The sequence below is a fragment of the Micrasema longulum genome, unplaced genomic scaffold (genome assembly GCF_059751315.1).
Source record: "Micrasema longulum isolate JH-2025_06_02 unplaced genomic scaffold, ASM5975131v1 h1tg003545l, whole genome shotgun sequence".
Classification (NCBI taxonomy): Eukaryota; Metazoa; Arthropoda; class Insecta; order Trichoptera; family Brachycentridae; genus Micrasema; species Micrasema longulum.
Window position 1 is genome coordinate 35,839 of NW_028280591.1, and position 27,853 is coordinate 63,691.

Here is a 27,853-nt window from a genome sequence, read left to right on the forward strand (position 1 = left end):
GTACTGGGTACCGGACACCGGGTACTGGTGCCGGTAAAGTAGGAGGTACACTGGAGCCGGGTTGCGGCCGTAGCGGGCAGCGGTGGCGGTGGCGGTGTGCTGACGCCAGCGCAGCTAGCTTGTAGCGCAGTGATAGGTAACCCATGACCCATGACCATGACCATGACACGGAGACACGAAATGGAGTCCATGAATATAAAGCACCAGTGCATTGCGAACTCGTTACTTGCTAGTTCGGTAAAAGATCCGGATGCTGAAGTCTACAGTACTAAATGGTTTAGAATATATGCAATGTGGTGATTTAGAGTTTCAACTTGCGGAATTTCAATTATGAATCTTCTCTTATCCCCTAGAATAGCCTAGACTCTAGGGTTAGGTAGGGTGACCCACCAGTGGGTCGCGAGCGAATATTGAGTGGGTCCTCGCCACTGTATACATGAATTAAAAAAATAGTAAGTGATATATTTGATATTTCATTCAGCTATTTCTAATTCCTAAAAATTTAAATAATCTTAAGTTACGGAAAATTTTGTGATAAAATAATAATTTGAATTGCCCATATCGCCAGCTAGCGCTGGAGCTAGCGCCAGCCATACGGACAGCTCAGTCGGCGACAGCGCGGCGAACGAAACACATGTCGTTAGCTGTGACGGATTTTCGGCTATGGTTTACAGTTTACATTAAAACTAAATACCGAAATAAATTGTATGTATTAAACTCACTGCGATTAAAAGTAACTAAAGTTGAGGTTGATGCTAAAACTGTAATGGAGAAAAATGAGGAACAAATACATTCTTCCAATTGAAATAACTTTGTAAAAAAACATTTATTTATCATTACTTAGGAATTTTTATTATTATTTAAGTTGTGTGAACAAATAAGACAGCATTAAGTTATTCTTGATTCAACGACTCTCTACTAGGGAATCTGGGGTGCTATTCTGAACCGCTCTCGTGACACGAGAAAACAGTTTTTCTCGTGTATTTTGTACGTAAATACTCGAGATGATTCGGCCACGAGAGTGTTTGGAATACCAGCCAAGAGCATTACCAATATTTATGCCTTCTTTTCTCTAAGACAGCTAAAAGGTGGGTCACAAGGTTGGAATTTTTTGTTAGATGGGTCGGAGGAGTGTCAACTTTGGGAACCTATGGCCTAGAGAGTGGTTAATTTGGGGATATTTAGATTTCCGTGCGGCTAATTTTTGCTTCATATATGGCCACACTGATGATAAAACGTCAAAAATATGAATCAAACATGATGATTTTAATTTAGAACATCAAACATTACCCAAAACGCATAATTAGGTTGAATTGACCAAACCGTATCAGCATAGAAATAAGAATAGTCCAGAAGGAGCGTGAATTATATTTGAGTATATCAGACTGTGTCCAAACCCCCCCCCCCTTAGCCCCACTTTCACTACGCGCATGCGTGAAGTCGCCGCGAAATGTTGCCAGATCGTGAAAAATATAATCATAACGCAAATGTAAGATATTAAAAAAAAAGTAATTTGTTAATTTCTCTAAAATTTTATTGTACACGCGGAAACATTGATTGACACAATAGAGTAGATAAGATTAATTTAAGTAATGAACTTTGAACTTAAAAAATTAATTTTATTTTACATAAAACGGATATTTTTATGACATGTTAAATAATATTTGATGTTTTAAGATAATGTCGGTCAAATGTCCACCACGGCATTGTTTAATCCGAGAGATCCAATTTTCATTAGTTCCCTTAATAATAAATATATTTTTTTAAAGTAATGCATTTGCTACTTACACATGCGTTTCCTACTTACACGTGAAATGTGATCGCATCGTGTTTCTTTAAGATCCCAGCAGAATTCATACACTTTAAAACGACACAACACGGCATAGTTAAATTCAAATCGGGAGTTGCGTATTAAGCGATGTCTACAAAGATACTAATGGGTCAAAACTTTAAGAGTAGTTTAATCACCTTCTGTTTGATGCGCGCATGCGGTTTCTGGACTATTCTTAATTCTATGCGTATTAGTTTTATTTTTGTTTTTGAAGCAGTTTTATACACCATTTGACGTTTAATTATTTGTGTGGCCATTTTATGAAGCAAAAATTAGCCGCATAGAAGAAATAAATATCCCCAAATTAACCACTCTATAGGGGATATAGAAGATTCATAATTGCACCCCTGGGCTCTAGGGTTTGTCGACTTGAGGTCCTAACTCATGAATCTAGAAATAAATTGTTTGGATAATGAAGAAAAATGCCACTACAAACAATATATTTTGACGGCAAGGGAACCGATTATTGAACTTGGCTTCACTCATAATATTTCCCTCGAAGTGCTTTTGTGAGACTTTATTCTCGGCGCTTAGTAATATTAAAAGAAATAAAATAAACTGACTGACTGATGACGTTTGTAACGCTCGCTTGTGTTTAAAATGTACGAAATTCATTAAATATAACTGAACATAGAATTAAGAATAGTCCAGAAGGAGCGTAGAATCATATGTGAATACATCGGACTGTGTCCAATAATTCCCCCACTATGCCCCACTTTCACCGCGCACATTCGTGATGCCGCCGCGTAATGTTGCACGATGGGAAAAAATATAATTATAACACAAATGTAAGGTAAAAAAAAAAGCAATCTGTTAATTTCTCTAAAATGTTATTGTGTACGCGGAAATATTGACTGACACAACAGAGTAGATAAGTAAAGGGTCATTTAATAAGAGTAATTGAATTAATGAACTTTGAACTTAAAATATAAAACAATTTTTTTTTTTACATAAAACGGTTATTTTTATATTATGTTAAATAATATTTGAAGTTTTGAAGATAATGTCAGTCAAATGTCCATGATAAAGTTGTTTAATCCGGGATCCAATTTTCATTAGATGAGCAAAGTAGGGTTTAAAAATTACTACCTTAGTAACCCTAACGAAATGTTCATTTTGTTTCTTCGAAAATCTGACAGATGGAAAAATAATTCAATTTTTAAGTAATGCATTTGTTAAATACACATTCATTTGCTAATTACACATGAAATGTGATTGCATCCTGTTTTTTAAGATCCCAGCAGTATTTCTATCCTTTAAAAGGACACAACACGGCATAGTTGAATTCAAAACGTACACCTACTCATTTATGAGTAGTTTAGTCGCTTTCTATTTGATGTGCGTATGCGGTTTCTGGACTATTCTTAATTCTATGTAACTGAAGATTTAGCAAATGCAATTCAGTAACCAAAAAGACACTATTGAAAATAATTATTTGTTTTTGCGTTTTTAATAATAATTAATAGTTCAAAAACAAAACTTTCATTTACCAGGGGTGAGTGAAGCGGCACCCGGGTCATACCAGATATTTTCAGATTTTTTTATGTGCCGCGCTAAAAAGGTTACCAATCACTGGTATAGCGTGTTGTGAGTTGTGAGTTGTGTGAATGCCAGCTGACTGACTCAGTAGCTCGGTGCTTAGAACTCGGTAACTCGTAACTCCTATTCACGCTCAGTTTCAGTGGTCGGTTGTCTCTCCGTCGGGTCGCGTGTAATATTATTTTTAGGGTCATTGTTTACGTTCCGCTACAAAGTTTTCACAGTATTCCACTCAAATAAACGATAATATAATATAAAACAGTGAAAATGGGGAGAACGGCGTGCTTCTATTGGAATAAATGTACTATGTTATTTGTTCGTAAAGTCGAAAAGTGTTTTTACAACTTGGGAGTATCGATCGCGAACCACCCTTGGCGCACTATAGGGTTATGCGGAATGCTAGTGATTTTGAGCAGTTTAGGACTATTTAATTTCTATCAAGAAAAAAACCCTATGAAGCTGTGGGTGCCGCCGGATTCTGATTTCTTCAAGGATACCGAGTGGCTAATTAACGAATTCAAGATAGGCTACAGACCGCAGTATATCCTGGCTGTAGCCCCCAATGTTCTGGAGCCTAGAGTTCTCGCCCGACTGGCGAAGATTTCCAATGAAATTAATGATATGAAAGCCCATATTGACGATACGGAGTACACATGGGATGATATATGTTTTAAAGTTCCCATGGTCCATACCCCGGGTTTGAGTCGTAGAAAACGACGGGTTTCCTCTTCCAATTCGTCTATATTTTTCGATGATATTTTCACGATGTTTGAGAACGATCTTTCCACGGATAACGGAGTTCCAAATTTTGCTACAAAAATATTCGACCCTAGTGTGGATATTCCCTCTGATTTATATTGCAACATTATTAAAAGTTTTGAAATGGGGTGTTTACAAACAAATTTATTAGATTTGTGGAAATTAAACGATACGGATATTTCAAATTTACAACTGCACGAAGTTATCGAAACAATCAATACGACTACAGTAAGTCCAGTATCAGGACATCACACGGACTACACAAGCTCTTTAGGAGGGATTGAAAGAGATCGAGATGGTAAAGTTATATCAGCAAAATCCATACTATTAACATGGTTCGTGCACGTTAACTTTTCAAGCACCGACATGGACATAACTGGAAACCAGGCTGGGACTGAATCCTGGGTTAGTAAATCAGCCCTGGCTTGGGAAGAACAGTACCTAAAGATCCTCGATAGGAGTTCTCACGATATTGAAGTACCGAATATGAAATTGTTCTACGAAGCTGGAAGGAGCTATGGAGATATAAGTGGAACGACGATGTTCCAAGATATCGATAAGCTCGTGTTTGGAATAATTATGATGATAATTTATATTCAAATAATTATGTCCAAATTTAACTGGGTTGAAATAAGACTTATTATTGGATGTGTGGGATTATTGTGTATCGGTATGGCTCTAGTTGTTTCGTGTGGACTGTGTTCACTTTTGGGAGTACCTTACGGACCGGTTCACACATCGCTACCCTTCCTAATAATGTCCCTCGGAATAGATGACATGTTCGTTATGAAGGCCTGTTGGGACCAACTCACCGAGACGGAACGACAACTCCCTCTATCTAAACAGATCGGCCTGATGCTCCAACACGCCGGTGTCTCTATTGTTATAACGTCCTTTACTGATGTTGTAGCTTTTCTCGTTGGTTCCATTACCATTTTACCGTCTCTACAAGCGTATTGTTTTTACGCTGCAGCGGCTGTGACATTTGTGTTCGTGTTTTCTGTTACTTTTTATGTGGCTATCTTTGTCTTGGATGTGCGAAGAATGCACGCAAAACGGAACGGAGCTCTCTTCTGTATTAGCCATCCAAATTTTACACCTCAAAAGCAAACCCAAAAATCTATATCCCAACACGCTTTAAACGCCTTTTATTCCAAATTTGTGTTTACGACTCCTGTTAAAATATTAGTTATTCTTTTTACGCTGGGGATAACTGGATTCAGTTTGGAATCATTGCTGCGATTGGAACAACGATTTGATCCAATTTGGTTTGTCCCGGAAAACACATACTATAAAAAGTATTATAACGAGCGAGAAGTGTACTACCCTGATATAGGCAATGAAGGAAGTGTGTTTATTGGAGCTATTAATTATACCCAAGAACTACCAAAACTATATAATTTAATCGATGAATTACAATCAGAAAGAAATATCGTAAATAACATAGATACCTGGACAACATCTCTCAGAGACTACATTTTATTACAATTCCATAAGGATGTCAAAATTCATCAGCTTTCCGAAGACGAATGGAATTTATATATTTCCAAATTTCTTTTTAGTCCTTCCGGAGCAATGTATCAGTCTAAATTTAGATTCGCCGGAGATCTAAAATGTGGACAGCCGGCTCCCCCGATTAAAGTATCGAGCGTAGAGTTTCGATTCAAAAGATTTCCGGGACCAAAAGTTTATTTGCCCGCTATGCACAGAGTGAAAAATCTCGTCAAGGAAGCAAACTTCACCACCGGAGATAGACTGGCCATAGTTTGGGCTAAGATATTCGCGAACTGGGTCACGGACGAGGTGATAGCCTTGGAGGTCGAGAGAAATCTGGAACTCGCCTTGATTTGCGTGATGGCGTGTACCGTTGTGTTGATAACGAATGTCCAGATGTGCCTGTGGATACTGGCGTGCGTCTTGCTGACCATGGTGAACGTGTGCGGAATGATGCAGCGCTGGGGGCTGACTGTGGACGTGGTGTCGTGCGTGGGGTTGGAGCTAGCCGTGGGGCTGTGTGTGGACTATGCGGCGCACGTGGGCCACACGTTCCTCACCGTGCAGGGCTCGCGGCAGGACAGGGCCTTCCTCACGGTGACGTCCATCGGAGCCGCCGTGCTCTACGGAGGCGGTTCTACCTTCCTCGCTGTTTCTGTCCTGTGCATGTCCGACTCCTACATCTTTACGTCGTTCTTTAAGATATTCCTCCTGGTAATAGGGTTCGGATTATTTCACGGCATAATATTCCTCCCCGTAGTCCTTAGTATTATCGGCCCACAAGGTTATTCCGACGAACATGATACAGTAAAGTCAGCGGACCCAGAAAAAGATGCAGTTGATATTAGAGAATTGGACAATTTGAAATCAAATGACAAAGAATCTAACCATATTACAGCATTGTCGGTCAATTGATTTGGAATTTTACTATAGGTATTTAATTCTAGACATTATTTCATTTTGATTTACTAAATTAATTCCGGGGCGTGAGAATATTCAATAGCCCATTCTAATGTTAATATTGATGAACCAGCTAAACAAACAAATATTTTATGTAAAACTGTTTTATATGATATATTTATATTGCGCACACATAGGCAAATGTTATTAAAGATTTGTATGCACCGTAATTGTATGAACCAATTCGCAATAAATCTATTAATCGGATAAATACTTGCAACATAACACAGTGACTGTGATATTGCATAACTCTGCGTTTTAATACGAACGATATGAATGGTAGCGATCGGGGTGTGTTTCTTTTAGAAACGACTCCTACTATTAAATTGATATTATTATATAGGTGTGTACATAATTATTATAGAGATCTCGTATTTATTTATATTTTATGAATAGCATCTTCAATGAATCTCTGTGATAGTAATTTTAATACAATATACACTAGTTTAATATAGTTGCAAAATATTTTTATCGGAGTCTCTGTGCGTTAGAAATAATATTTTCGCATTTTAATTTAAGGGTTAGATTTTGTAGAAGTTATTTATATTTATTAATACACTAAACTTACACTAAATACAATCCTTTTCCCCTTAAGTGTAAATTATACATTAAATACATATTTAGTTAAAAAAACTAAAACACAAAAGAATTTGGGAATTTGGTTTTTTGTGTGATGATATTTATATAATGTACGACGGTGTTTAACTCAATTTTAATAGTCAAAGTTCAAACCAAATTCGATGAATATTTTTCTAACTCTTCTGGCACAATAAGAATTATAATTTTATTTGTTAATAGACTATTAAAATAAGCCGAATTATTTTTTTTTATGTTTCGTATTATCTGCGCTATGTTTTTTTTTAAGTTTCGTATTTCGCTTCTTCTCGGTCAGTTCTGCCGATTTGTCCATTGACGGTAAGTAAACCGGAAATCTTCCACAACTCTGTTATCATTGGTTGATTCATATGCACTAGTGACGTCGTTCAAAGTAGTTCGATTAAAAAAATATTTTTTAAATCGTACATTTTTAAGGGCCTTTGCAGTGTCATTTAATGCTCTAATTTTTACCGCGCGAAAGAATTTTTTTTGTATCCAATTTACTCTAGAGCTGAAGTTCCTCGTGAAATAAACAATTGACTCCCGAGGGGGTGAAATCTAGTATTTTGTCTACAAACATTTGGACAAACTCAAATTCTGTAATCAGTTTTGTTTTAAAAATAGCCAGTTGAATGGGACTGATTTTTTGTCATCATAATAATTATGATGACTCATGAATCGTGATCGTAAGTAACGAGTAATAGTTGTATAGCTATATAAGACTTAATTATTATGTGTTATTAAACCACAAAAATACAATTATCTCCAGCAGCTATACCAGAGGCAACGATGATGGCACTTTTGATGTTTGCACGCTCATTAAGTTCAGTAAATAATGACAGCTGAGTGTAGGGAAAAAATGGCATATGTACTTCATTATTGTAGGCGTCAAAATAGTGGCGTAATTCCGGTACTATAATTTAACTAGTTACAATATCGACATTACTTTATTGAATATCGAATATTATTGTGTCTATTATAAGGATACGATTGATTTAATTTGTTTGCACTCCAACACATCTACCTTATGTAATGCGATATAAAAATATTCAATAACGATATATTAATCGAAATAAATATTGTTTCTCTTACATATTAACTTTAAAAACATTATTAAATATATTTCATTAATTATTGTGGGAGGCATATAACTTTTTCTTTTGTATTATTTTTGGCTCAATCTGTATTTATTTACGGTTCCATGAACCTTTAATATAATTACAACAAAACCAGTAAAAAAAATACAACAAAAAATAACATAATATTTAAAAAAAAGAACAAAAATATCGAGAAAAGTATACAATAGTAAATAGTATATGTAAAAAATAAATATTATATCTGTAACAAAAATAAATATTTATCTATGTAAAAGAAAGGTAAATTAAAGAAAACAGCCGTTTTAAAACAGAGGAAGAGAAGAAAAAAAAGAGAAAAAAAAAGAAAAAGCAAGTGCTTTAAAATGAAAGATTACTTCATGGTTTATATAAATATTAATACTAAACAATAATAAATTTTAAATATAATTATACACACAAGAGTAAAGAGTTAAAAATAAAAGTGAAGAACTAATCATTATTTGAATTTTTAATTGTTAATTCTTTTTCAAAATACAGGACTTGATCATCAGCGGCGTGGTGTAAAATAAATCTAAATCAGTACCGTATCGATTTGCAACTCGCTGCATGCAAATAATTATTGAATTCAACGAATTCAATGAATAATTAGAACCATGATGATGACTATAAAACAAAAAATTTAGTCTTGTTGGTCTATGTGTAATATGAAAGTTTATTAAAGTTAACAGTTCTGGGCAATCTTTTTTATTATTTAATAATTTATGAATAAACAAGAGGTAATTTATTGTCCTCCTGCTTGACAGTAATAGTAAATTCAAATTAGTCATCAGGGATTTATAATTTATTTCTCACACAGGTAGACCTAATTTAAATTGAATGTATGAATTTTTTGTTGAATTATTAAATATAATTAATTAACTAACTACTTTTTAAATACCACAAATATCTTACGAGGTGAATATAACTTGTGGGGTTAAAAGAAAACTATTTATAGCAGTATTAATTAAACCCATTTCTATTCACTTCATCTGACTGAAAATTCTTCAATATTGGAAAATCAGTATCGAAAATCGAAAGAATAAAAATGCCACAACACTATTGTAATTTGTCGAAAGTGCAATCATACATACGTTGCCGCTGGTAAAGTTAATTGTTGGTAAAAATACACATTAATTTATTTATGCTTTATTAAGTTAGTTCATAACATCTTAAGAACTAATATAATAGTTAGCCTATGCTTTTTACTTAATCTAAAAAATCTATCATCTGTCTTTGCTGCTTATTTCTGTTCCTTATATTTTTTTATTCCTTTGTAAAAATTTCTTTTAATTGTAATGTTTATAATGGACTTTGTCCGTAAATAAATAAATAAATAAATAAATAAATAAATAAACTTTTAATACTATTACAATTTATTATCAAAATTTCTCAATAACATATTTTTTCAAATTAATTAAAAATATTTTGATCTTTTCAATCTCATTTATTTGTTCAGGTAACTCATTGTACAGCTTTAATCCCTGGTACGATAAGTTTTGAGATTCTGTTTTTCTCCTCATCTTACCGTTTTTTATCCCTCGTTTTATATGTATGACATTGTTGGTTAAATTTTATTATTGTTTTTATTTTATTCATTTCCTTAATTATTTTATGTATAAATATTGCTACATTGTATTTAATTTGCTGCTTTACGATGAGAAAGCCAATTTTTTTGTGCATTCTTTCTACATTAGAATACATATTTCAATTGAGTATAATCCTTATCGCCTTATTTTGAAGAATTTGTTTATTATTAATTTCTCTTTCATTACATAAACAAAGAATAGAAGAACAGTTATATATGTGAGGACATATTATTGTTTTTTATGTAAGAACAGTACTCTTTATATCTATTACATTTCGTAATCTTCCCATAATTGTTATCTCAGTCGATTAGCTTATAAATTACAATCGTTTTGATTGCAACAGAAAGTAAAATTGATTGATTTATTTGGTGTTTATTTTGTAGAACTCCATATTTAAACTTATAATAGAAGAAATCAAACACTGATTTGAGTCTACTGAACACTTTATTTTATATTTGTAAAAATAAAATAAAGTGTTCAGTAGACTCAAATCAATGTCTGATTTCTTATATTATAAGAAAGTAAAATCATTTTGAGAAGGGATATGGAAGTCTAGGCATTTACAGTTATTGTCAATGGCTGGTTTAATTACCCGATTTAACACAAAAGTCAACAGATGGAAGAGTTGATGAAATGTGGACGTTTAAACAAGGGCAGACTGGTGAATGTCTGCGTAACACAGTACACAGTTAGCCGTCTGACCAACTGTGCCATGGCGCCTGTCATTTATATTGAATATATTAAATTAATAAATATATATATTGACTTAAGTCGACAGACAGAAGAACAGGGAAATATCACATACTACGAATACAGATAAAAATACGTATATGAATTTTTTATTATTTTTAAAATTTTTATTATTATTTAATTTTTCTTCAATGTATTTTACACGCTTTTTTTATAATTTATTTATTTTTCAAAAATATTTACATAATAGTCTTAAAACTAAAGTCCTGCTGAGTTGTATACATACAACTCGCCAGCAGGTTCTTATAAATTGCTTCGATTATTCATACTTAACCTAAATTAATAATAATTTTACTTGAAAAACATTACATATTTTATTACATTATTGAAAGTCAATATATTTATGAATAAACAAAACAACACAAAGAGATAGTCGGGTTTCAATAAATAACTGCACATTCTAAAAATAATCAAATAAATTAACACAAATAAAATATTATTGTCAGTTCCATATACTGCTGTCTTTCATGTACTCATTTAGTAAATAATAGGCCTTTTTTAGAAGTACGCCTTTTATAAAAACAAACAACGCACACGCCGTTTTCCCGAATAGCCGAAACGTCACAAAGAAGACTAAATGGACATTATTATTTTTCAAATGGCCGACAGTTTTTTGCACTCATAAAAAACATAGGTTTTATAGACATTTTATTTTATAGTGAAAATGATAGTATATTTTATTTCCTAGCGCTATTTTTTATTTATTTTATGGACATTTTATTTCAAACCCACGCGGATGTCCGGTGGATATATTTTTAATTCAAAACGATAATAACATTAGTAGGTATCGGTACTGTAATAAAACATTTATACGAGGACAGAAATATACTTTTCAAGAACCTATTTAGATGTTTAGTAAATAAATAAAAATATGCTTTGGTGTACTTAAAAGATTAAACGAAATTTGATATACCGAAAGTTGTATGGACAATTTCTCAAATACCAAAAGTACTCGGATATTATTATATTACCGACGCCGACGCTTAATTCCCATGAGCGAGCGTCGGCGTCGCGCCGCGCGGGGTTAATTTTTGACGATTTACTTTACAGACGAAATAAGTATAGATTTAGAAAAACAATAACAGTAGGCTAAATAGGAAAATATCACGTTTTTTTTGCAATTTTAAATTAATAGGTGTCTATGAAATACTGTCGAGAAATGATTTTTTTACGACTTATTAATCATCATCATTCCCTTTCCGCATCTGATGGTGCATAGGGCACTGTATTGGTACACCAATCGCGGCATATCTTGATAATTTTTGTTACATGAAGGTAAGATGATCAGTCTTACGCTTCAGGTACCAGTCAAGGCACTATGAAATATTCTAGTGTGAAAACATCTTTTTAAATCAATGTTTCAAATCAACCATGTCGGGAATCGAACCCGAGACCTCTTGCATGGCAGGCGAACGCGCTGACCCTAACACCACGAGGCCGATTTATTAATACCTAGTATAAAAATATTTTAAAATTTATAATTTTAAATTCCCGTGAAAACGGTCCATTGCATTGGCCACGCCCCTAATACGTCACGATTCGGGTAAATTTTTGAACTATGTTTGTGGCCGTTTAAATTTAAATAGAACATCGTCACTAATTTTGAAGTCACAATTGAACGTAGTTATGCAGAAAGCAGCCAGTCCATAATTTTGAAAAAAAAAAGATATTATTGTTATCGGGTGCAGTAAGGTCAATTCTATGTCCTGCTAAAAACAGTAAGACCGCTTTTATACAAAAAATTGTTTTCATCACCCTTTGAAAATGGTGTCCATCACAAAAACGGCATTTCTCAATTTGCAGAAAACACCCACAGCACTAGAAAAATCTTAACGAATTTTTAAAATTTTTAAAACTAGTCAAATACATAATACAATTCTTGTTTGTAATATAAAAAAACTAATATATTCATTGTCTATCATTTGTTAAAGTCAAAAACATTTTAACTGTTGTGTAGATTTGTTTATTCACTCTTTTCACAAAGATGCCATTATCTCAGTTTCACTCTTTATGGCTGGCCGCTTTCTGCATAACTACGTTCAATTATCCAAGCCAAACATGATGCGTTTTTGAAGGGATACATTTTTTAATATTTTGTTTTTTATTATTATCAGTTTTGTATGAAAACTTTTCTCCACAATATCCATATTGATTTTGAAAATTCAATTAGTTTTTCTAAATCCATTTAATATATATTTATATCAGTATTCGAAGCATGTGATATTTCTTTATTATGTTTTCTTAGGTGAATGTTTTGTAAAAATATCTGCGATCAGTGATGTCGGGATTCGTGTAGAATGCAATGCGGAGACTGGCATTATCAACGAAATTGTGAAAGTCTGATTGCTTTGACATGAAGAGCGATTGAACAAAAGAACGGCTAAAATTATTTACGATCCGAATGTTGGTGGGTGGAAAAATTGAAGACCGTTGTCATCAATTTTAATAAACACTTGAAAATGTCAAAAGCAATAATCGGTCTTTGTGATAGATAGTTTTGTGGGGTTTTGTACTCTCTCGACGGCGGGGTGACCTGTTGTTATTCTTTTTCTTTTTGCATATTATGTTTTCCATTTTACAGGAACATTGCTAAAAAATCACATAGACAAAGTCCATAAATACAATAAATCTGCCATGTACCAATTCAATTGTAATGATTGCGATTCAATCTATATTGGAAAAACTAAAAGAAACTTTAATATTAGAGTAAAAGAACACTTGAGGTTCTTATATTATAATGTTTTATTTAGATTTTTTTCTGAATTCGCAAACCATCTCATAGAAAATAATCATAACTTCAATAAAGACACTGGATTAAAAGTACTTCATGTTATTACTACTACTACTACCATCACGCCATTTCCCCGTAGGGGTAGGCAGAGAGAATGGACCGCCACACACGTCTATCCTGGCATACAATCCTAGCCTCTTCCACATTTATACATCTTGTCATACATGCCCTTCGGTTCTGTCTGCTTTTGACATGACCAGACTTAAGATTTTGGTTTATCTGATCATGCCACGTCTTCCTTGGTCGTCCTCGTCTCACTTTTCGCCATATATACTTGTTTTACCATTCTTTCGTCGTCCATTCGTTCTACGTGACCAAACCATCTCAGAGACCCTTTCTTAATCTTATCAATTATACTTGACTCAGATTTACACTTTCGCCTGATTTCATCATTCGTAACCCTGTCACACATTGATTTCCCACACATTCGTCTAAGAGATCGCATTTCAACCGCGTTCACTCGGCTTTCATCCTTCCTCTGCCAGTTCCATGTTTCACTTCCTTACATAAGTGTTGGGACTAAAACTTCATGTTAAAAATAAAATATTAAAATTCGAAAACTTAGAAATTAAAAAAGCGATTCATAATAAGAAAAAACTAATTAGTAACCAAATAAACAATATTTCTTTTAGTCTTTTAGTCAAAATTTTCGAAAATATTGATACCAAATTATTACCCTTGTAAGGAAAAAAAGACTTGATTTATTGGCTCCACGTGTAGTATTTAGTAAACATGATAAAAATAAAATAGGAAAGAATTCATTAATCACGTAAACCTTGACGAAGAAGCTTGTTTGCTTTGAAACCGGTCGGTGGAAAAAAATAATAAAAAAATAGCTGTTAAAAACATAGTTGTTTTATTTATTTTATTATGTTTTCATTCGGTGCGGAAAGGGAATGATGATGATGTCAATGAGTTCCTTTTTAAATAGCTTTGGTTAAATTGTATAATGCGCAATTTAAAACTTTTGTGGCATATTTATTTGATATAATATGATATTATCTGAAAATTGTATTAAATAGTACGAATATTTATACCAACATTGAAGTACGTACATTTCTTGTTTGCAAAATACTGCATTTAGAATAGTTGAAATTCATTTTCATGCACCTTAGACAATAAAACGCGGGAGACCACTTTTTGCCGTTTTGAAGTTAAAAATGCAGAAATAAACATAATAAGCTATTTTAAACGCGAATAAAACGCCGAATTCCACTTTGTAGTCCAAAAAAAATCTGTAGTCCACTTTGTTTTAACGCAAAACAGATCAGTAGTCCCAGATACGCTATTTCAAAATGTACTTAATAATAATCGAGATATTTTTTTTTACATTGAAAGTACTTTAAAGATTGAAATTATCTCATTTGGTGCAAAAGTTACAATGTTTTGGAAATTGCATAATCACAAAATTGTTCCCTGAACATTTCGTTCAATCTGACTTCCGTGGTTTATCCAAGGTGCATAATAATAACACCTTGAAAACTCTCAAGATATTATTAAGTTAATCTACTTGTAAATTAAATCACGATCTTTGCCAAATATCCTCATACTAAGAATTATAAGAAGCGTATCTTGCCAGTTATTCGACGATTTGAACGTATACTTACCTATTACGCTTGGTTATGTGCATAAAAATAAAACATTTTACACATTAGATAATAGTGCATGTGGTTATTATACACGACACCTCGCCGTGTGTATAGTTGAAATGTAGATAAGGGTGGCTCTGTAGCTGCTGTAGTCCGGCTATCTCGGATGAGATAGGCTTCTCTGGCTGGGTCGGCGGTGATATCCTCCAAGAAGGGCAGGCAGTGGAGTCGAAGGCGGAGAAGGCGTAATTCCAATAAAACACGCTTAGTCTTGATTTATACACAACTTTATTCACAAAAAAACACACAAGTTTTATTAAATTATTTGCACCGTGTCGCTGTCGGACAGGGTACGGGACAGCATACATAAGCCGCAGGAGACAGTGAGAGGGGGTCGGGCTGCCCCGGATTAACGCGTAGGACGCTCTCTCATTGGCTGGACATTTTTATATTTTGTTTTTACATCAGTACTTTTAAAGTCATATAACACCCTCGGTATACATTTTATATAAAAATAAAGTATGTAGGCATTATCCCCATGTCCCAATTAATACATAAATAACACGGAAAAAGATCCTACATACCGATTAAAAGGGTGACACACGTTTTAGTGGGATTCAGTGAGGCCTAGTATCTCATAATCCTATACATATTTATGGCTAGAGTCTCGATATTCTAACGTCTGCCCCCGCAAGTGACATAATTAACCGACTTTATTAAAGGGGAAGCTTATTAGATTAAAAAATCGAGACTACTAGCCGAAATAAGCAAGAAAACTAACATATAGAAAAACTTGTAAAAACATCGGTGCCGGCCGTTCTGGTTAAAGCGCCGCGTGTAGCCCTAGCGATGATTCGCGAAGCTTCAGCTGCCATCAAGGTCTAAGGATTTCCCAGCGCTCAGTCGAACATTTTTCCTCGTGTAGAAATCGTCTCCGCCTAAGAGCCCCAACAAGGGCCGCTAGGTTTGATGATGTTTTAAATGATCGGTATTTGCCGCCGCATTCCGTCTTTTTTGCCATACGAGCAGCGATGTCCGATACAGCCCGAAAACCCCTCTCAAATACCAAAAATATATTTATTTATTTAAAGAAAACAACAGCCATTACAACAAATTTTATATTTGAACATCCCTTTAATGTTTATAATTTCATTATGTTGTACGCACTTTAAAAATATTTTTTTGTATAAAAAAAATACACAAGTACACTTTTACGTGTTTCCACTCTTTCTGCTAATATATATCTTATTTTATTATTTATTAACGGACATTGTCCATTTATACAATTTATAGGTTTTATATTTATTTATTTATTTATTATCATTATATTACATCCACAAAATTATAATTTACTCAAAGTTGCTTTGACTGTCTAACTAGGGTTATTTACCCCGTTCTAAGACAGTCAAAAAAATATAAAAAACAGTAATCAATATAAAGAAACAGTTATAAAGATACAGGACAAAGTGAAAAACAAAGTAAAAAATGGAGTAAAAACATGGTAAAAAATTTAGTAAAAACAAAGTAAAATGTAATAAAAACATAGTAAAATTGTAGTAAAAACATAGTAAAAATGTAGTAAAAACATAATAAAAATGTAGTAAAAACATAGTAAAAATGTAGTAAATAAACGTAGCAAAAAAATAATATAAACAATGTAATAAATGCAGTGAAAACATAGTAAAAACTATTAAAATATATAAATATGTCTATAAAAATATTTTGAAACTCAGTAAAATGCGAAATAAAAACAGAATACATAGTAAGAAACATATTTAAAGTCATAATAAAAAAATGAATGTAAGTTGTATGGCAAAAAGCATATTTAAAGAAAGAAAAAAAACATAGCAAAATACCGAGTAGAAAGAGAAAAAAAAACATATTATAAAATAAAGTAAAAGAAGTAATAAAAAAAAAAATACAATAAAAGAATCGTTAAAAACATTTTTAAAAAAAGAAAAGAAGCATTGACAAACATAAGGGACATCAAGACAAAAACTGGACTATTTATTTAGTGCTCGTTCAAATCGCTGGTAACTTAAACCAAAAAAGTCCAGATCTTGTCAGACGCGTCGAGAATTAAGGCAATAGTTTGTTCTATGCTGATCGATGAACAGCACTTTATTGTTTCTCAACCTACGAGTCGGAATATGGAATTTTACTTGTCCCAGTAATGATGGATCATCGATTATACCATTTAAAATGCCGAACATATATATGTATCAATATTAGTTCTACGTTTTTGTAGACTAGAAATATTTAACATCGACTCTAATATCAGCATAAGAATAATTGCCTCTCTCCAGTCCAAGCATCCACGCTACTTTTCGAAGCAAGCGATGCTGGAGTGATTCAATGTGATTTCTATACATACTGTAAAATGAACGATTGTCATGATGTAATTTACGCAATGATTTAGCGATTGAGAAATTGTTATTCTTAGGTTTGAGATAAATTTATTACAACGCGTTCTAATATTTCTCTCCTAAATCTACAGGTTTCATACGCCAAACTCATATTCTGGTTTTTGAAAACTCTCTTGATAAGTGCTTATATTGTTTGTCATGAATATATTATTTATAAGTTTTTCCTGGTGTTACTACACTCAAGTACTCTTGATTTATTCTTTTAGCGTAAAACATAATTAAGAAAATTGTGAATAATCTTTGCAAAATTGACATAGATACGGCTATTACATGAAACAAAACCATTTTTTGCATTTTAAGTAAAACGATTTTAAATTTTTACTACAACATCAAAATATTTGTGTAATTTTTCAGTTGCTTTGTCGGTTATTCTACAAAAATAATTGAATTTTTGTCTTGCTAATATTATGTAATATCGAAGTTTCATTGCAATTAGTATTTAAGTCTCTGGGGCCTTATGCTGGACTAATTCGTCTTTAGAATAGTATGCGACTTCCGTAATTCGACGAGTGACAGCATTCTTGAACTACCCATACGAATGCAGTCGACCGAAAACCAATCGACTTTATCTCGAGTACCCGAAAGCACTCGACATTGACAATCGAATGCGACATCGTAACTTCAGATGTCAAACTTCCTTCTTGTAAAACTCGGGATTCATGTTTGAATGACGAGTAGGTATTTTTGTTGTATTTCAACTTAAAATTTACAACACTGATCAATGTTATGATGTTGACGTATCAACAAATGTGCAACAAATATAACTGGACTTATTTTTAATCCATTATCAAATTGAGTTTCACTAGAAACATGATTTCATTTTTTTATCGCTCGTCAATGTCAAAATACGTATTTGAGATATTATACAATGTGTTTTTAAAATCCATTAAATAAAATCCATTAAATAAATATGAAATATTTCTAATAACATGTACATGTGTGTTAGGTCAAAGGCAAATAATAATTATAAATGTTGCAGTGTCTCAGTAAAACATTTTCTTTAATTTTTTTCATAATACTTTTTATTTTTCATTATTATTCCATGTCCACTCCCTAGTTGGAGCATATGGTGTCCTTAAAGATCCTCCAAGCATCTCTGTCAGCTGCCAGCTCCTGTGCATCCTCCCAAGTCAGGTTTGCGTCCCGTAGTTTTGACATGAACTGCCGACGAACAGTCAGCAGTGGACGTCCAGGACGTCGAGAACCCGATGCCTTGTAAAGTAGGCAAGCGTGGGTAAAGCTCTCAGGAGGCATTCACAGCACATGGCCAAGCCAAACGTATCGCCTCCGCTTGATGACAGTTGTCACCTGAGTTTGCTGCGTCCGTTCTCTGATTACTTCATTCCTCACGAAGTCAAACCATTTCATAATATTCCATACACAAAATATTCAACGGAAGAAGTCTGACAAGAAAGAATAAAGGTTTACGTGTGGAGGAGACCAGGAGAGCCGTACCGTAGATAAATATGGATGTGTTAGTGTTGCCACTTTCTTATTCGTCTTTGTAATTAAATTGGCGAAGGGTTTACAAGAATAGCATTATGACAAAGAAATCGAGATGCCCAATCGACTATTGTCGAGTGGGCGACGAAATGTCACATATTTCAGGCATAAGGTTCCTGGCCATGTGGTGTAATCAGTAAAACAACTCACAGAACAGATGATAAATTGGACTAAAAATACATACAAGTAGATAGGGAAATGGGATAGATTTTATGTTTTGTTCCTGTGGGATAAATGATAATAATATGATATTTTGCACGCAAGTTTTTTGAGCTATACGAACGATTACTTAAATAGACAATAGTTTATGTGATCTGTGATCAGTGTTACGGGAAATTAGAGCATTCCTTTGTATTAAATATATATATATATATAATGAGTAGTACGCGAGATATGTATAGTACAGAGCACAACAGTAAAACACCCACATTTTCTCTTCCATCTGTTGACTTTTGTGAAGTAAAAGGGCTGAAACCTTTATCCTGTGGGTGAGATTCATCCGGCGGTACCGATTCACCTACACAAATTTAAATATGAATAACTCCCTAATAATCCAGCCAGTCTGCATACATTTGGACATACTCAAAACATTTTTGAATTAACTACCTGGTAAAAAAAGAAGTATAAAAATTGGAAAATTGTTTTCGGGCATTGCCTAGTAGGTGAATTGGTTCAGCCGGATGAATCTCACCCACCTGATAAAGGTTTCAGCTTCAGGTGGAGGAGTTGAGGAAATGTGAATGTTTAATGTGTGTGAAGTGGCCACTTAAACCAGCCAATGACAAGTCATAAGTCCTGTAAATCCCTAGACTTCCATATTCCCTTCTTAAAAATGTTTTCCCTCTCTATTGCAACAAATTGAAAAAAACGGTTATGTTTGTATTTTTGGTATCTAAGTATTACGTATCTTGTCACATACAATGTGTAAATTATTATTACTATTTTTAAATCAACGTTGTGTTTTTGTTGCACAAAGCCAAAAGGTCACGTATATGGAAATGTATCACTGATAATTTTAGTATTTACAATAAATTGGCGCGGCGTCGCGCGTCGTGTCGTGGTTCCGCTGTAGTCACTGGAACACACGGCCCGGTCCGCTGGTTGTAAGTCAGCGGAGGCTAGGCGATCCAGTTGCGTCTCGTTAAGGCCGCAGAAGGTCCGATTCGCCGTGGTCAGGAATCCGTACGGAGAGTCCAAAATGCAAGTCCAGGTGTCAAGCGAAGGTGTCAAGCGAAGTGAAGTGAAGTCGAGTCGAAAGCCGGGTCGGGGGGTAGAGAGTAGAGAGGAGTTAAAGCCAAACGTCAAAGAAGAAGTCATTGTTTATCACTTTGGCTTTGATATAATGGCTTTCAAATTGGGCTTTTGAGAGTTTATAATCGATGGAGGGTGGCATGTCACTTGAGTATTCCTATTGATATATTGAATAGGATTGGGGATAAAATCTAGCCTCGGGGGACTTCTGCTGTTAATATTCTTACGGTAGAATACTCGCCGTTTAGTTTGACTCTGAAGGAATTTGGATATGAGGAGAATCACGAAGAAGGGGTTATTCTAATGAGTACATCTTATACAAGAGACCGTTATGCCAGACTTTATCAAACACTTTACTTACGTCGATGGAGAGGAGTCCCATAATTTTTTGGGCTTTAAACCCGTTGGCGATGATTTTTACGACACGAAGGAGTTGGTGGTAGGTGGAGTGTTTTTGTTGGAAGTCGGGGATAGTTTTGAGTTACTCGGTCGGGGATTTACATCTTGAAAGGATGATTTTTCTAGGACTTTTCCTAGGCATGGGAGAAGGCTTATGGACGGTGGTTTTCGGTTTTGAGCGGGTTCTTTCCGAGTTTGGGGGTGGTGATCACGTCGGGGAGTTTTAATAGGGAGGGGAAGGGATGGAGCCTCAGGGAGGCGTTGATGTTTGCTGTGAGGGCACATGTAGCTTTTAGGGGGAGCCTACGGAGGGTTTTATTTGCAATTGAATCTGAGTATGGGCCTTTTTTGGGGTTTTTAGTATTCGGCCTTCTTCAGCTGGGGGTTGCATTGCTAGGATTAAACTTACTTGGGTATTTATTGAGGATACGCGGGAGGGGATATCATTATTTATTTTCGAAATTACATAGTTTATTTTCATAATTATGTCTCCTACGCCGTCTCTTAGCCCCTATATTAAGGGATGCTGGACCAACGACAGGCAGAATGTGCCTTGAGCCGATTCAACAGTAACAGATTTCCTAACGAGGAACATTAAACCTGAACAGCTGAACCTTCTCGTCTCCCAGTGAGCTGTGAAGTCTGATAAAGCGCCTCCCCTGTGAGGAACACTTTATTAGCACCCTCCACCTTATCTGGTGAACCGAGTATATACCTACCCCGTCATAGGTGTATTACTGTAGTGAGTAAGAACCTTTTGTTTACTTCCCGGTAGTACCGAGATCTACCCCCATAAAAGACAATTGACATTTTTTGTGATACAGTACGCCGACCCTTATTTCTATTGTATTTCATTTGTGTATAGTTTGTTCGTTGTATTAAGTTGAACCAGACAATATACTTTTTATAACAATCTCTCAAGTGGTGTTTTAATATTATTTCATGGAATATAACCCCGCTACAATATTGTTAAAATAAAATGGGATAGAGTTGGTTAATTATACCTTGATAAAGAAGCTTGTGTAGCTTTGAAACCGGTCGGTAGAAAAAAAAGTGGTAAAAAAAAGGTTGCTTTTTTATTTATTTTATTTAATATTTCATATGAGAAATCAAACACTGATTTGAGTCTACTGAACACTTTATTTTTCAAATATAATTACCTAAATTCACACTTAGCCTTGCCCTTAACTATTGGTTTTTCCCACAATTATGATTAATGTACATGCTATAGTTACATGGAAAAATAATGGCGAAAGTATGTTAAATGCTGTCGAAATGCGATCCCTTAGGCGAATGTCGAGATCCGTGAACTGTGTAAGGCTGAGACATGCATTATCGACAGAATCAAGAAAGGGGTGCTGCGTTGGTTTTGACATGTAGAGCGAATGGACGGCGAAAGAACGGCAAAAAGGATCTTCGATGCGAATGTTGATGGATGCAGAAAACAAGGAAGACCGAGAAAGACACGGCACAATCAAGTCTATCAAATACTTGAAGATGGATATGTCAAGAGTAGGAATAATCGGCGTGCGGCATGAGAAGACGGCATGGAATGTAGAGGAAGCGGCGTGATGGTTTGTTGTTGTTGTTTTTGTTCTATAGTTCATAAGATTATTTTTTACTTAAGTACCTTGAATTATATAACTACATAAAAACATTCAATCTATCTAATCTTCACATTCGTTTGAAAATACCCTAACCAGGCGAAAAAAAGTGTCATGATAATTTTGTTTTTATATTTGTAAAAATAAAATTAAGTGTTCAGTAGACTTAAATCAGTGTTTGATTTATTATATTATAAGTTTAAATACGAGTTCTACAAAATAAACACTAAATCAATCAATGAATACTTGGGATGAAAAAACTTCTCTGAAATACACGTAAAATAATATAAAGTATTTCAAACGCGCTTTTGTGTAATGTGCGTAATGGAACATTTTAAAATGATGTAACCCAATTATGACAATATCTACCAAAAATAAGTTTGCAGATTATCAAATACAAATTCGTATACAAAAGAAACTAAATAACATAAAAAAAGAAAAACTAAATGCTAATTTCACAAATGGTACATTCAAAACAATGATGTTTCACACAAGTTTCGGTGCCCTCCGACCTACCCATCTGAACCATTATTTCAATTGTTAAAAGTTCTTGATATTCGTCAAATCTATATCAAAAATGTATTGACAGTTTTCTGGTCAGGCGACTACGGAAGGAGGTCCCAACAGAATGCCCGTACGAGGTTTTCGCGTAACCTAAACTACTTAATACCGAGAACGCGTACGATGTTTGCTCGGAGACACTTTTCATATATAGCTCCAAGAGTGTTCAACGTCTTGGATGAACATATTAAGTTCTCCAAAACAACGTCTATATTTAAGATGAAGATCCATAACTGGATTGTATCGAGGGGTAGAGACCACTGTATGAGATTGCTTCGGGAATAAATGCATAACATCGCTGCTGTTTTCATTATTATCCATATACGTATATCGTATATGTGTATGTCATCACTGTCATACGTATTATTATATAACTTTTGATTCCATTTTCAACATGTATTATAAATTTTTTTAAATTTTATTTTTCTATTACTATTTTGTATATTGTTTTGATTATTTTGCATATTTTTTTTGATTACCTGTATATTGTTTTAATATGTAAATAAATATTTTTGATTTATATATCGAAGAGTCCCGACTTAACACGGAATTTCCTAACAAGTCGGGACATAAAAAAACATATAATTGTGTCTATGTAAAATTGTGTATTTTGTGCATTAAATAAATAAAATAAATAAATGAGATACAATGTATAGAGAGGACACTCCATATAAATCCGAGCTAAAATGTCGTCCCCAAAAGAAAGGGAATAACCAGTGGAGGGAGCAAGAGTCAAAACACGTAGTACAATAAAAAGCGCGGACTGTTTACATCGGTCTACTGTAAGTTCTATTCATTATGTCGCTCCCTTCCGCATACGCGTCACCTTTGTTTATCGTTTCACTATACGCCTGACTAACTGAGCATTACAGAGACAGGAGATAACGCACGCCTAATGCGGTCACATATAAATAAGGGGTGTTTTAACATTAAAATAACCATTTTAATAAAGTATTGACTAAGATAAAACCATTAATTTCTGGTGAAAGGTTTTACCATCGCTTTTCCAGATCGATTTGTGCAGTATCTTAGTGTACAAACAGGGTGTTCATTAAGACCTGTCACATCCGAAACCACGATGATCAGTATGAGCAAGAAGACATATTGGCACATTAAATTATTTTTTTAGAACGAATAAAATTTAAAAAATCAAATGGTTGCTTACTTCTGCAGTGGAGAAACGAGGATCGGAGAGGGGGGAGTCTGATACTGCGCTGCGCTCCCCTCACTTCTCCCCTGCAGAAGTAAGCAACCATTTGTTTTTTTTAATATTTGTTTTTTTTAAATCTTGGTTCTAAAAATTTTTTTAATTTGCTTATATGTCTTCTTGCCCATACTGATCATTGTGGTTTCGGATATGACAGGGTTTAAAGAACACTCTGTATAAGCATTTTAGTAATTGCGAGGAGACAAAAGTTTGAAATTAGCCAGGGACTGCTCGCAACTCGCAACAGACTAAAGTTCGTTCTAACAAATACATGCCAATTGGCCGCAGGTTGAGGGACCATATTTCGAACGCTCATGATTCATCATCTGTGGCGCTACAGCCCGTTGTGGGCCCTGGCCTCCGCCAGAAGTTGTCTCCATTCGTCCCTGCACCCCGCGGCTCTTCTCCAGTTCGTCAGGCCAATCGCTCTAATGTCACTTTTCACATTATCCAGCCAACTTAATTTTGGTCTGCCTCTGCTTCGTCTGCCTTCCGGAGTGGTATAAAGTATAAACAATCTTTTTTGGGGTGCGGTTATCATTCATTCTGTGCACACGGCTCAACCATTGTAATCTTCTTATTTCGATGAATTGTGCAATGTTGGGTTCGTCATACAGTGCCTCTAATTCATGATTAAACCGTCTCCTCCACACTCCGTTTTGGTTGACAGCACCAAATATCTTCCTCAATATTTTTCTTTCGAATACTAATACCATATTTTCATCTCTTTTGGTCATAACCCAGCATTCGGCACCATATGTTATGACCGGTCTGAGGAGAGTTTTACTCTAGTTATATACCTCAATGCTTCAACATCGGCATTTTTTTAGTTAACCTCTAAAAACTTTGTATCCTTCCCAATGAGTAGTGCAAATAGACAAGTCATGCATTCAAAATATCATAATATGATTGGAATGGATCATGGTTTGTCTAGTTTTAGTAATTAACCCACGATTTGACGTTTGAAATTTGTAAAATATCACTTGTGGAATGAAACAGATGAGACATATAGGTATCATAATTGACTGTTGTTTCAGTTTTTATCAGTTCTGATTTTTTTGTTTTACGAGATCACATGCATATCCAAAGAATAGATACATTGAATGTGCTAATCTTCACGCGGAAAATAAATGATAATAAATGCGTGGTTTTTAAAAACGGCAATATTTTTATCTAAATTTAACACAAACAGATCCACAGAACTTACTTACATTGAGTGTGCAACTTATATTGCATGTACTTATCTTCACGCGGAAAATGAACTGCATTGCAAATGCGTGGTTTTTAAAAACGACAATATTTTTATCTTTTAAAAACAAAAACGAGAATGCCGGTAGCTCAATCACAAATAACTATCGACGTGCTTAAAAACGTGCTAAGTATTTGAGCGATCACAATGAACATGCTTAAATTATCGCATTCATAAGTTAACGCGTGTTTTTTGTTTTCTTCGTAAATAAATACAGTTCACTGGTGAAAAATCAGCGTTTACTATAAAAAAAATACAATTTATTGCATTTGCAAAAACGTAAGGAGTATCTAAAAAAGTGAAAATGAAATTGCAATTACTATGGCGGCTGCTTTTTTTGACATTTGGCTTGCCAACCGCTGCCGCCGGCTAAATGCAATAAATAGCATGATAAATAATAAATAAAAATATTTTCCATATTTACATCGGTGAAATTCAAATATGTGATTGCGCAGCAGGATTATCCGTCGCGAAACGTAAATATTTTGACATTTAATATTAGGTGTTCACGGATGTTCCATTGTGATCGCGAATACGATAAAAAACCGTGGTGAGAAATTGTTATCACGTCGCATATTATAGCACGTCGATAGTTATTTGTGATTGAGCCCCGGGTTTATAAAAGTCAGTCTGTGATTTCACCCTGTGAATGAAATATGTAGATAGTACAAATAAAATGTAGAATGTAGATAAACCACATTCATGTCGAATTCGTTTCGATTCTACAAAGGGAACACACAATTCTATTGTCGTACGTTTGCGTGTCTGGAGCTCAATCACAGATGGCTATCGACATGCTAAAAAACGTGCTAAGTATTTGAGTGATCACCACGAACAATCATGAACACGCTGAAGTTATCGCGGTCGCGTTGCAAAACGAAATTCAACTTCGGTCAGTTCAAGAGGATTGGTTGAATCTCGCACACGCCTTCTTTCAATTTTTCTCGATGCATTTAGCCGGCGGTCGGCAAGCCAAATGTTAAGAAAAGCAGTCGCCATAGTAATTGTTTGTAACTTGAAAACGAAATAACAAACCGGCACGAGATTACACGGGTGTTGACTTTTTTGATTTGACGTTTGACCACGGACTACGGATACGGAACTTATCTATGGCGTTTTGCAATGCGACCGCTTTAACTTCAGCGTGTTCATGATTGTTCGTGGTGATCGCTCAAATACTTAGCACGTTTTTTAGCATGTCGATAGCCATCTGTGATTGAGCTCCTGGAGCTCAATCACAGATGGCTATCGACATGCTAAAAAACGTGCTAAGTATTTGAGCAATCACCACGAACAATCATGAACACGCTGAAGTTAAAGCGGTCGCGTTGCAAAACGCCATAGATAAGTTCCTGTGCGAGATTCAACCAATCCTCTTGAACTGACCGAAGTTGAATTTCGTTTTGCAACGCGACCGCTTTAACTTCAGCGTGTTCATGATTGTTCGTGGTGATCGCTCAAATACTTAGCACGTTTTTTAGCATGTCGATAGCCATCTGTGATTGAGCTCCTGGTCTGGAATGCGAGTCGATTTTAATAGGGTACTTTATTCTTACTGGGTAGGTACTTGTACTCGTATAAAAGTCACTATAAATAAATTGACCTTAGGTACATATAGGCGTTATACAGTACATGGAAAAAAATATTTAAAATTGAGTCACCTTAGAGCCATCTGTGTAGTATCATCATAGCGTATTACGGAAGTCAAAGTTATTATCGTGTAGGTAGGAAAAAGAAACGTCATTAAACAAATGCATAGGTAACACAAATTATGATAACAATGTTATTACCCGCCATTATCATGTCGTGTTATTATATTATAAAGGTAACAGGAACTGCCCGCTATCATAATTGATATTATGAATTCACAAAAGATTTATCAATAAGTTTCTAAAAGTCTTTTCAAATTTTAATGGACTTTTTAAAATCAAATCCGTTTTAGAAATGGACCGCAAAGGTAAGAATCTTCCAAATAATTGGCAATGAGGAAGTTCGGTGGTTTTAAAAAAAAAAATTAAAAGACTATCAAACTAAGCCGAAAAATTCAAAAAATATTTTTATGTGTCGTATTATCATCGCTATGATGTTTTAAAGTTTTATAATTTTGAAATCACTCCGCCCGTGACGTCACGAGTAGTTGTCCTCGGTGAGTTGTGCTGACATTTAAAAGTAGAACCCGTAGCTGTCAAAGTAGACTAAACGTTGAAAAAAAATGACCACCCGGAAACCAGAAATCTATCACAACACATAACAAAGATATAATTGATTGATTGCTTGCGAGAACCGGTGACGTTTTAAAGTATCTCATTTTTATTCAAAGTTTTTAGTTATTTTTTCCATACATTTTCGAGAATTGAATGCCCTAATTTTTACCGCGTGTAAGGAAACGTTTTTTCTATTCGATTTCCCAAAGCATTGAACTTCCTCCTAAGTTTAGGGGGGGAAATCGGGAATCGCCCGAAAAAAATCGTGAAAATCCTGAAAGATATCATAACCCAGAAATATATTTACATTTTTTAAAATTTGAAAATTTATTTATAAACCCTTACGGATTATTACATTCATTTTACAAAAAAATAAAATAAACATTTTTTATTCATACTCTGTTGTTCAAAATAATATTTTTTACATCTTTTGAAAAG

General features: G+C 34.4%; 1 protein-coding gene and 1 long non-coding RNA gene across 2 annotated transcripts in view; one reads left to right on the forward strand and one right to left on the reverse strand.

Annotated features, from left to right (window-relative positions):
- Positions 1–4,439: 4,439 nt before the first annotated feature.
- LOC148270718 (patched domain-containing protein 3-like) overlaps positions 4,440–27,853 on the forward strand; it is a 30,343-nt gene continuing 6,929 nt past the window's right edge. Inside the window, exon 1 of the mRNA XM_088242268.1 lies at positions 4,440–6,337. Within this exon, the coding sequence (XP_088098394.1) occupies positions 4,496–6,337 (1,842 nt within the window). The 5' untranslated portion in view covers positions 4,440–4,495. The remainder of the gene's footprint in view (positions 6,338–27,853) is intronic.
- On the reverse strand, positions 24,438–27,263 carry LOC148270719 (uncharacterized). The gene is made up of 2 exons (XR_015825303.1): positions 26,677–27,263; positions 24,438–25,997 (listed from the first exon to the last, which is right to left on the reverse strand). It is a non-coding gene; the product is annotated as an uncharacterized LOC148270719 (long non-coding RNA).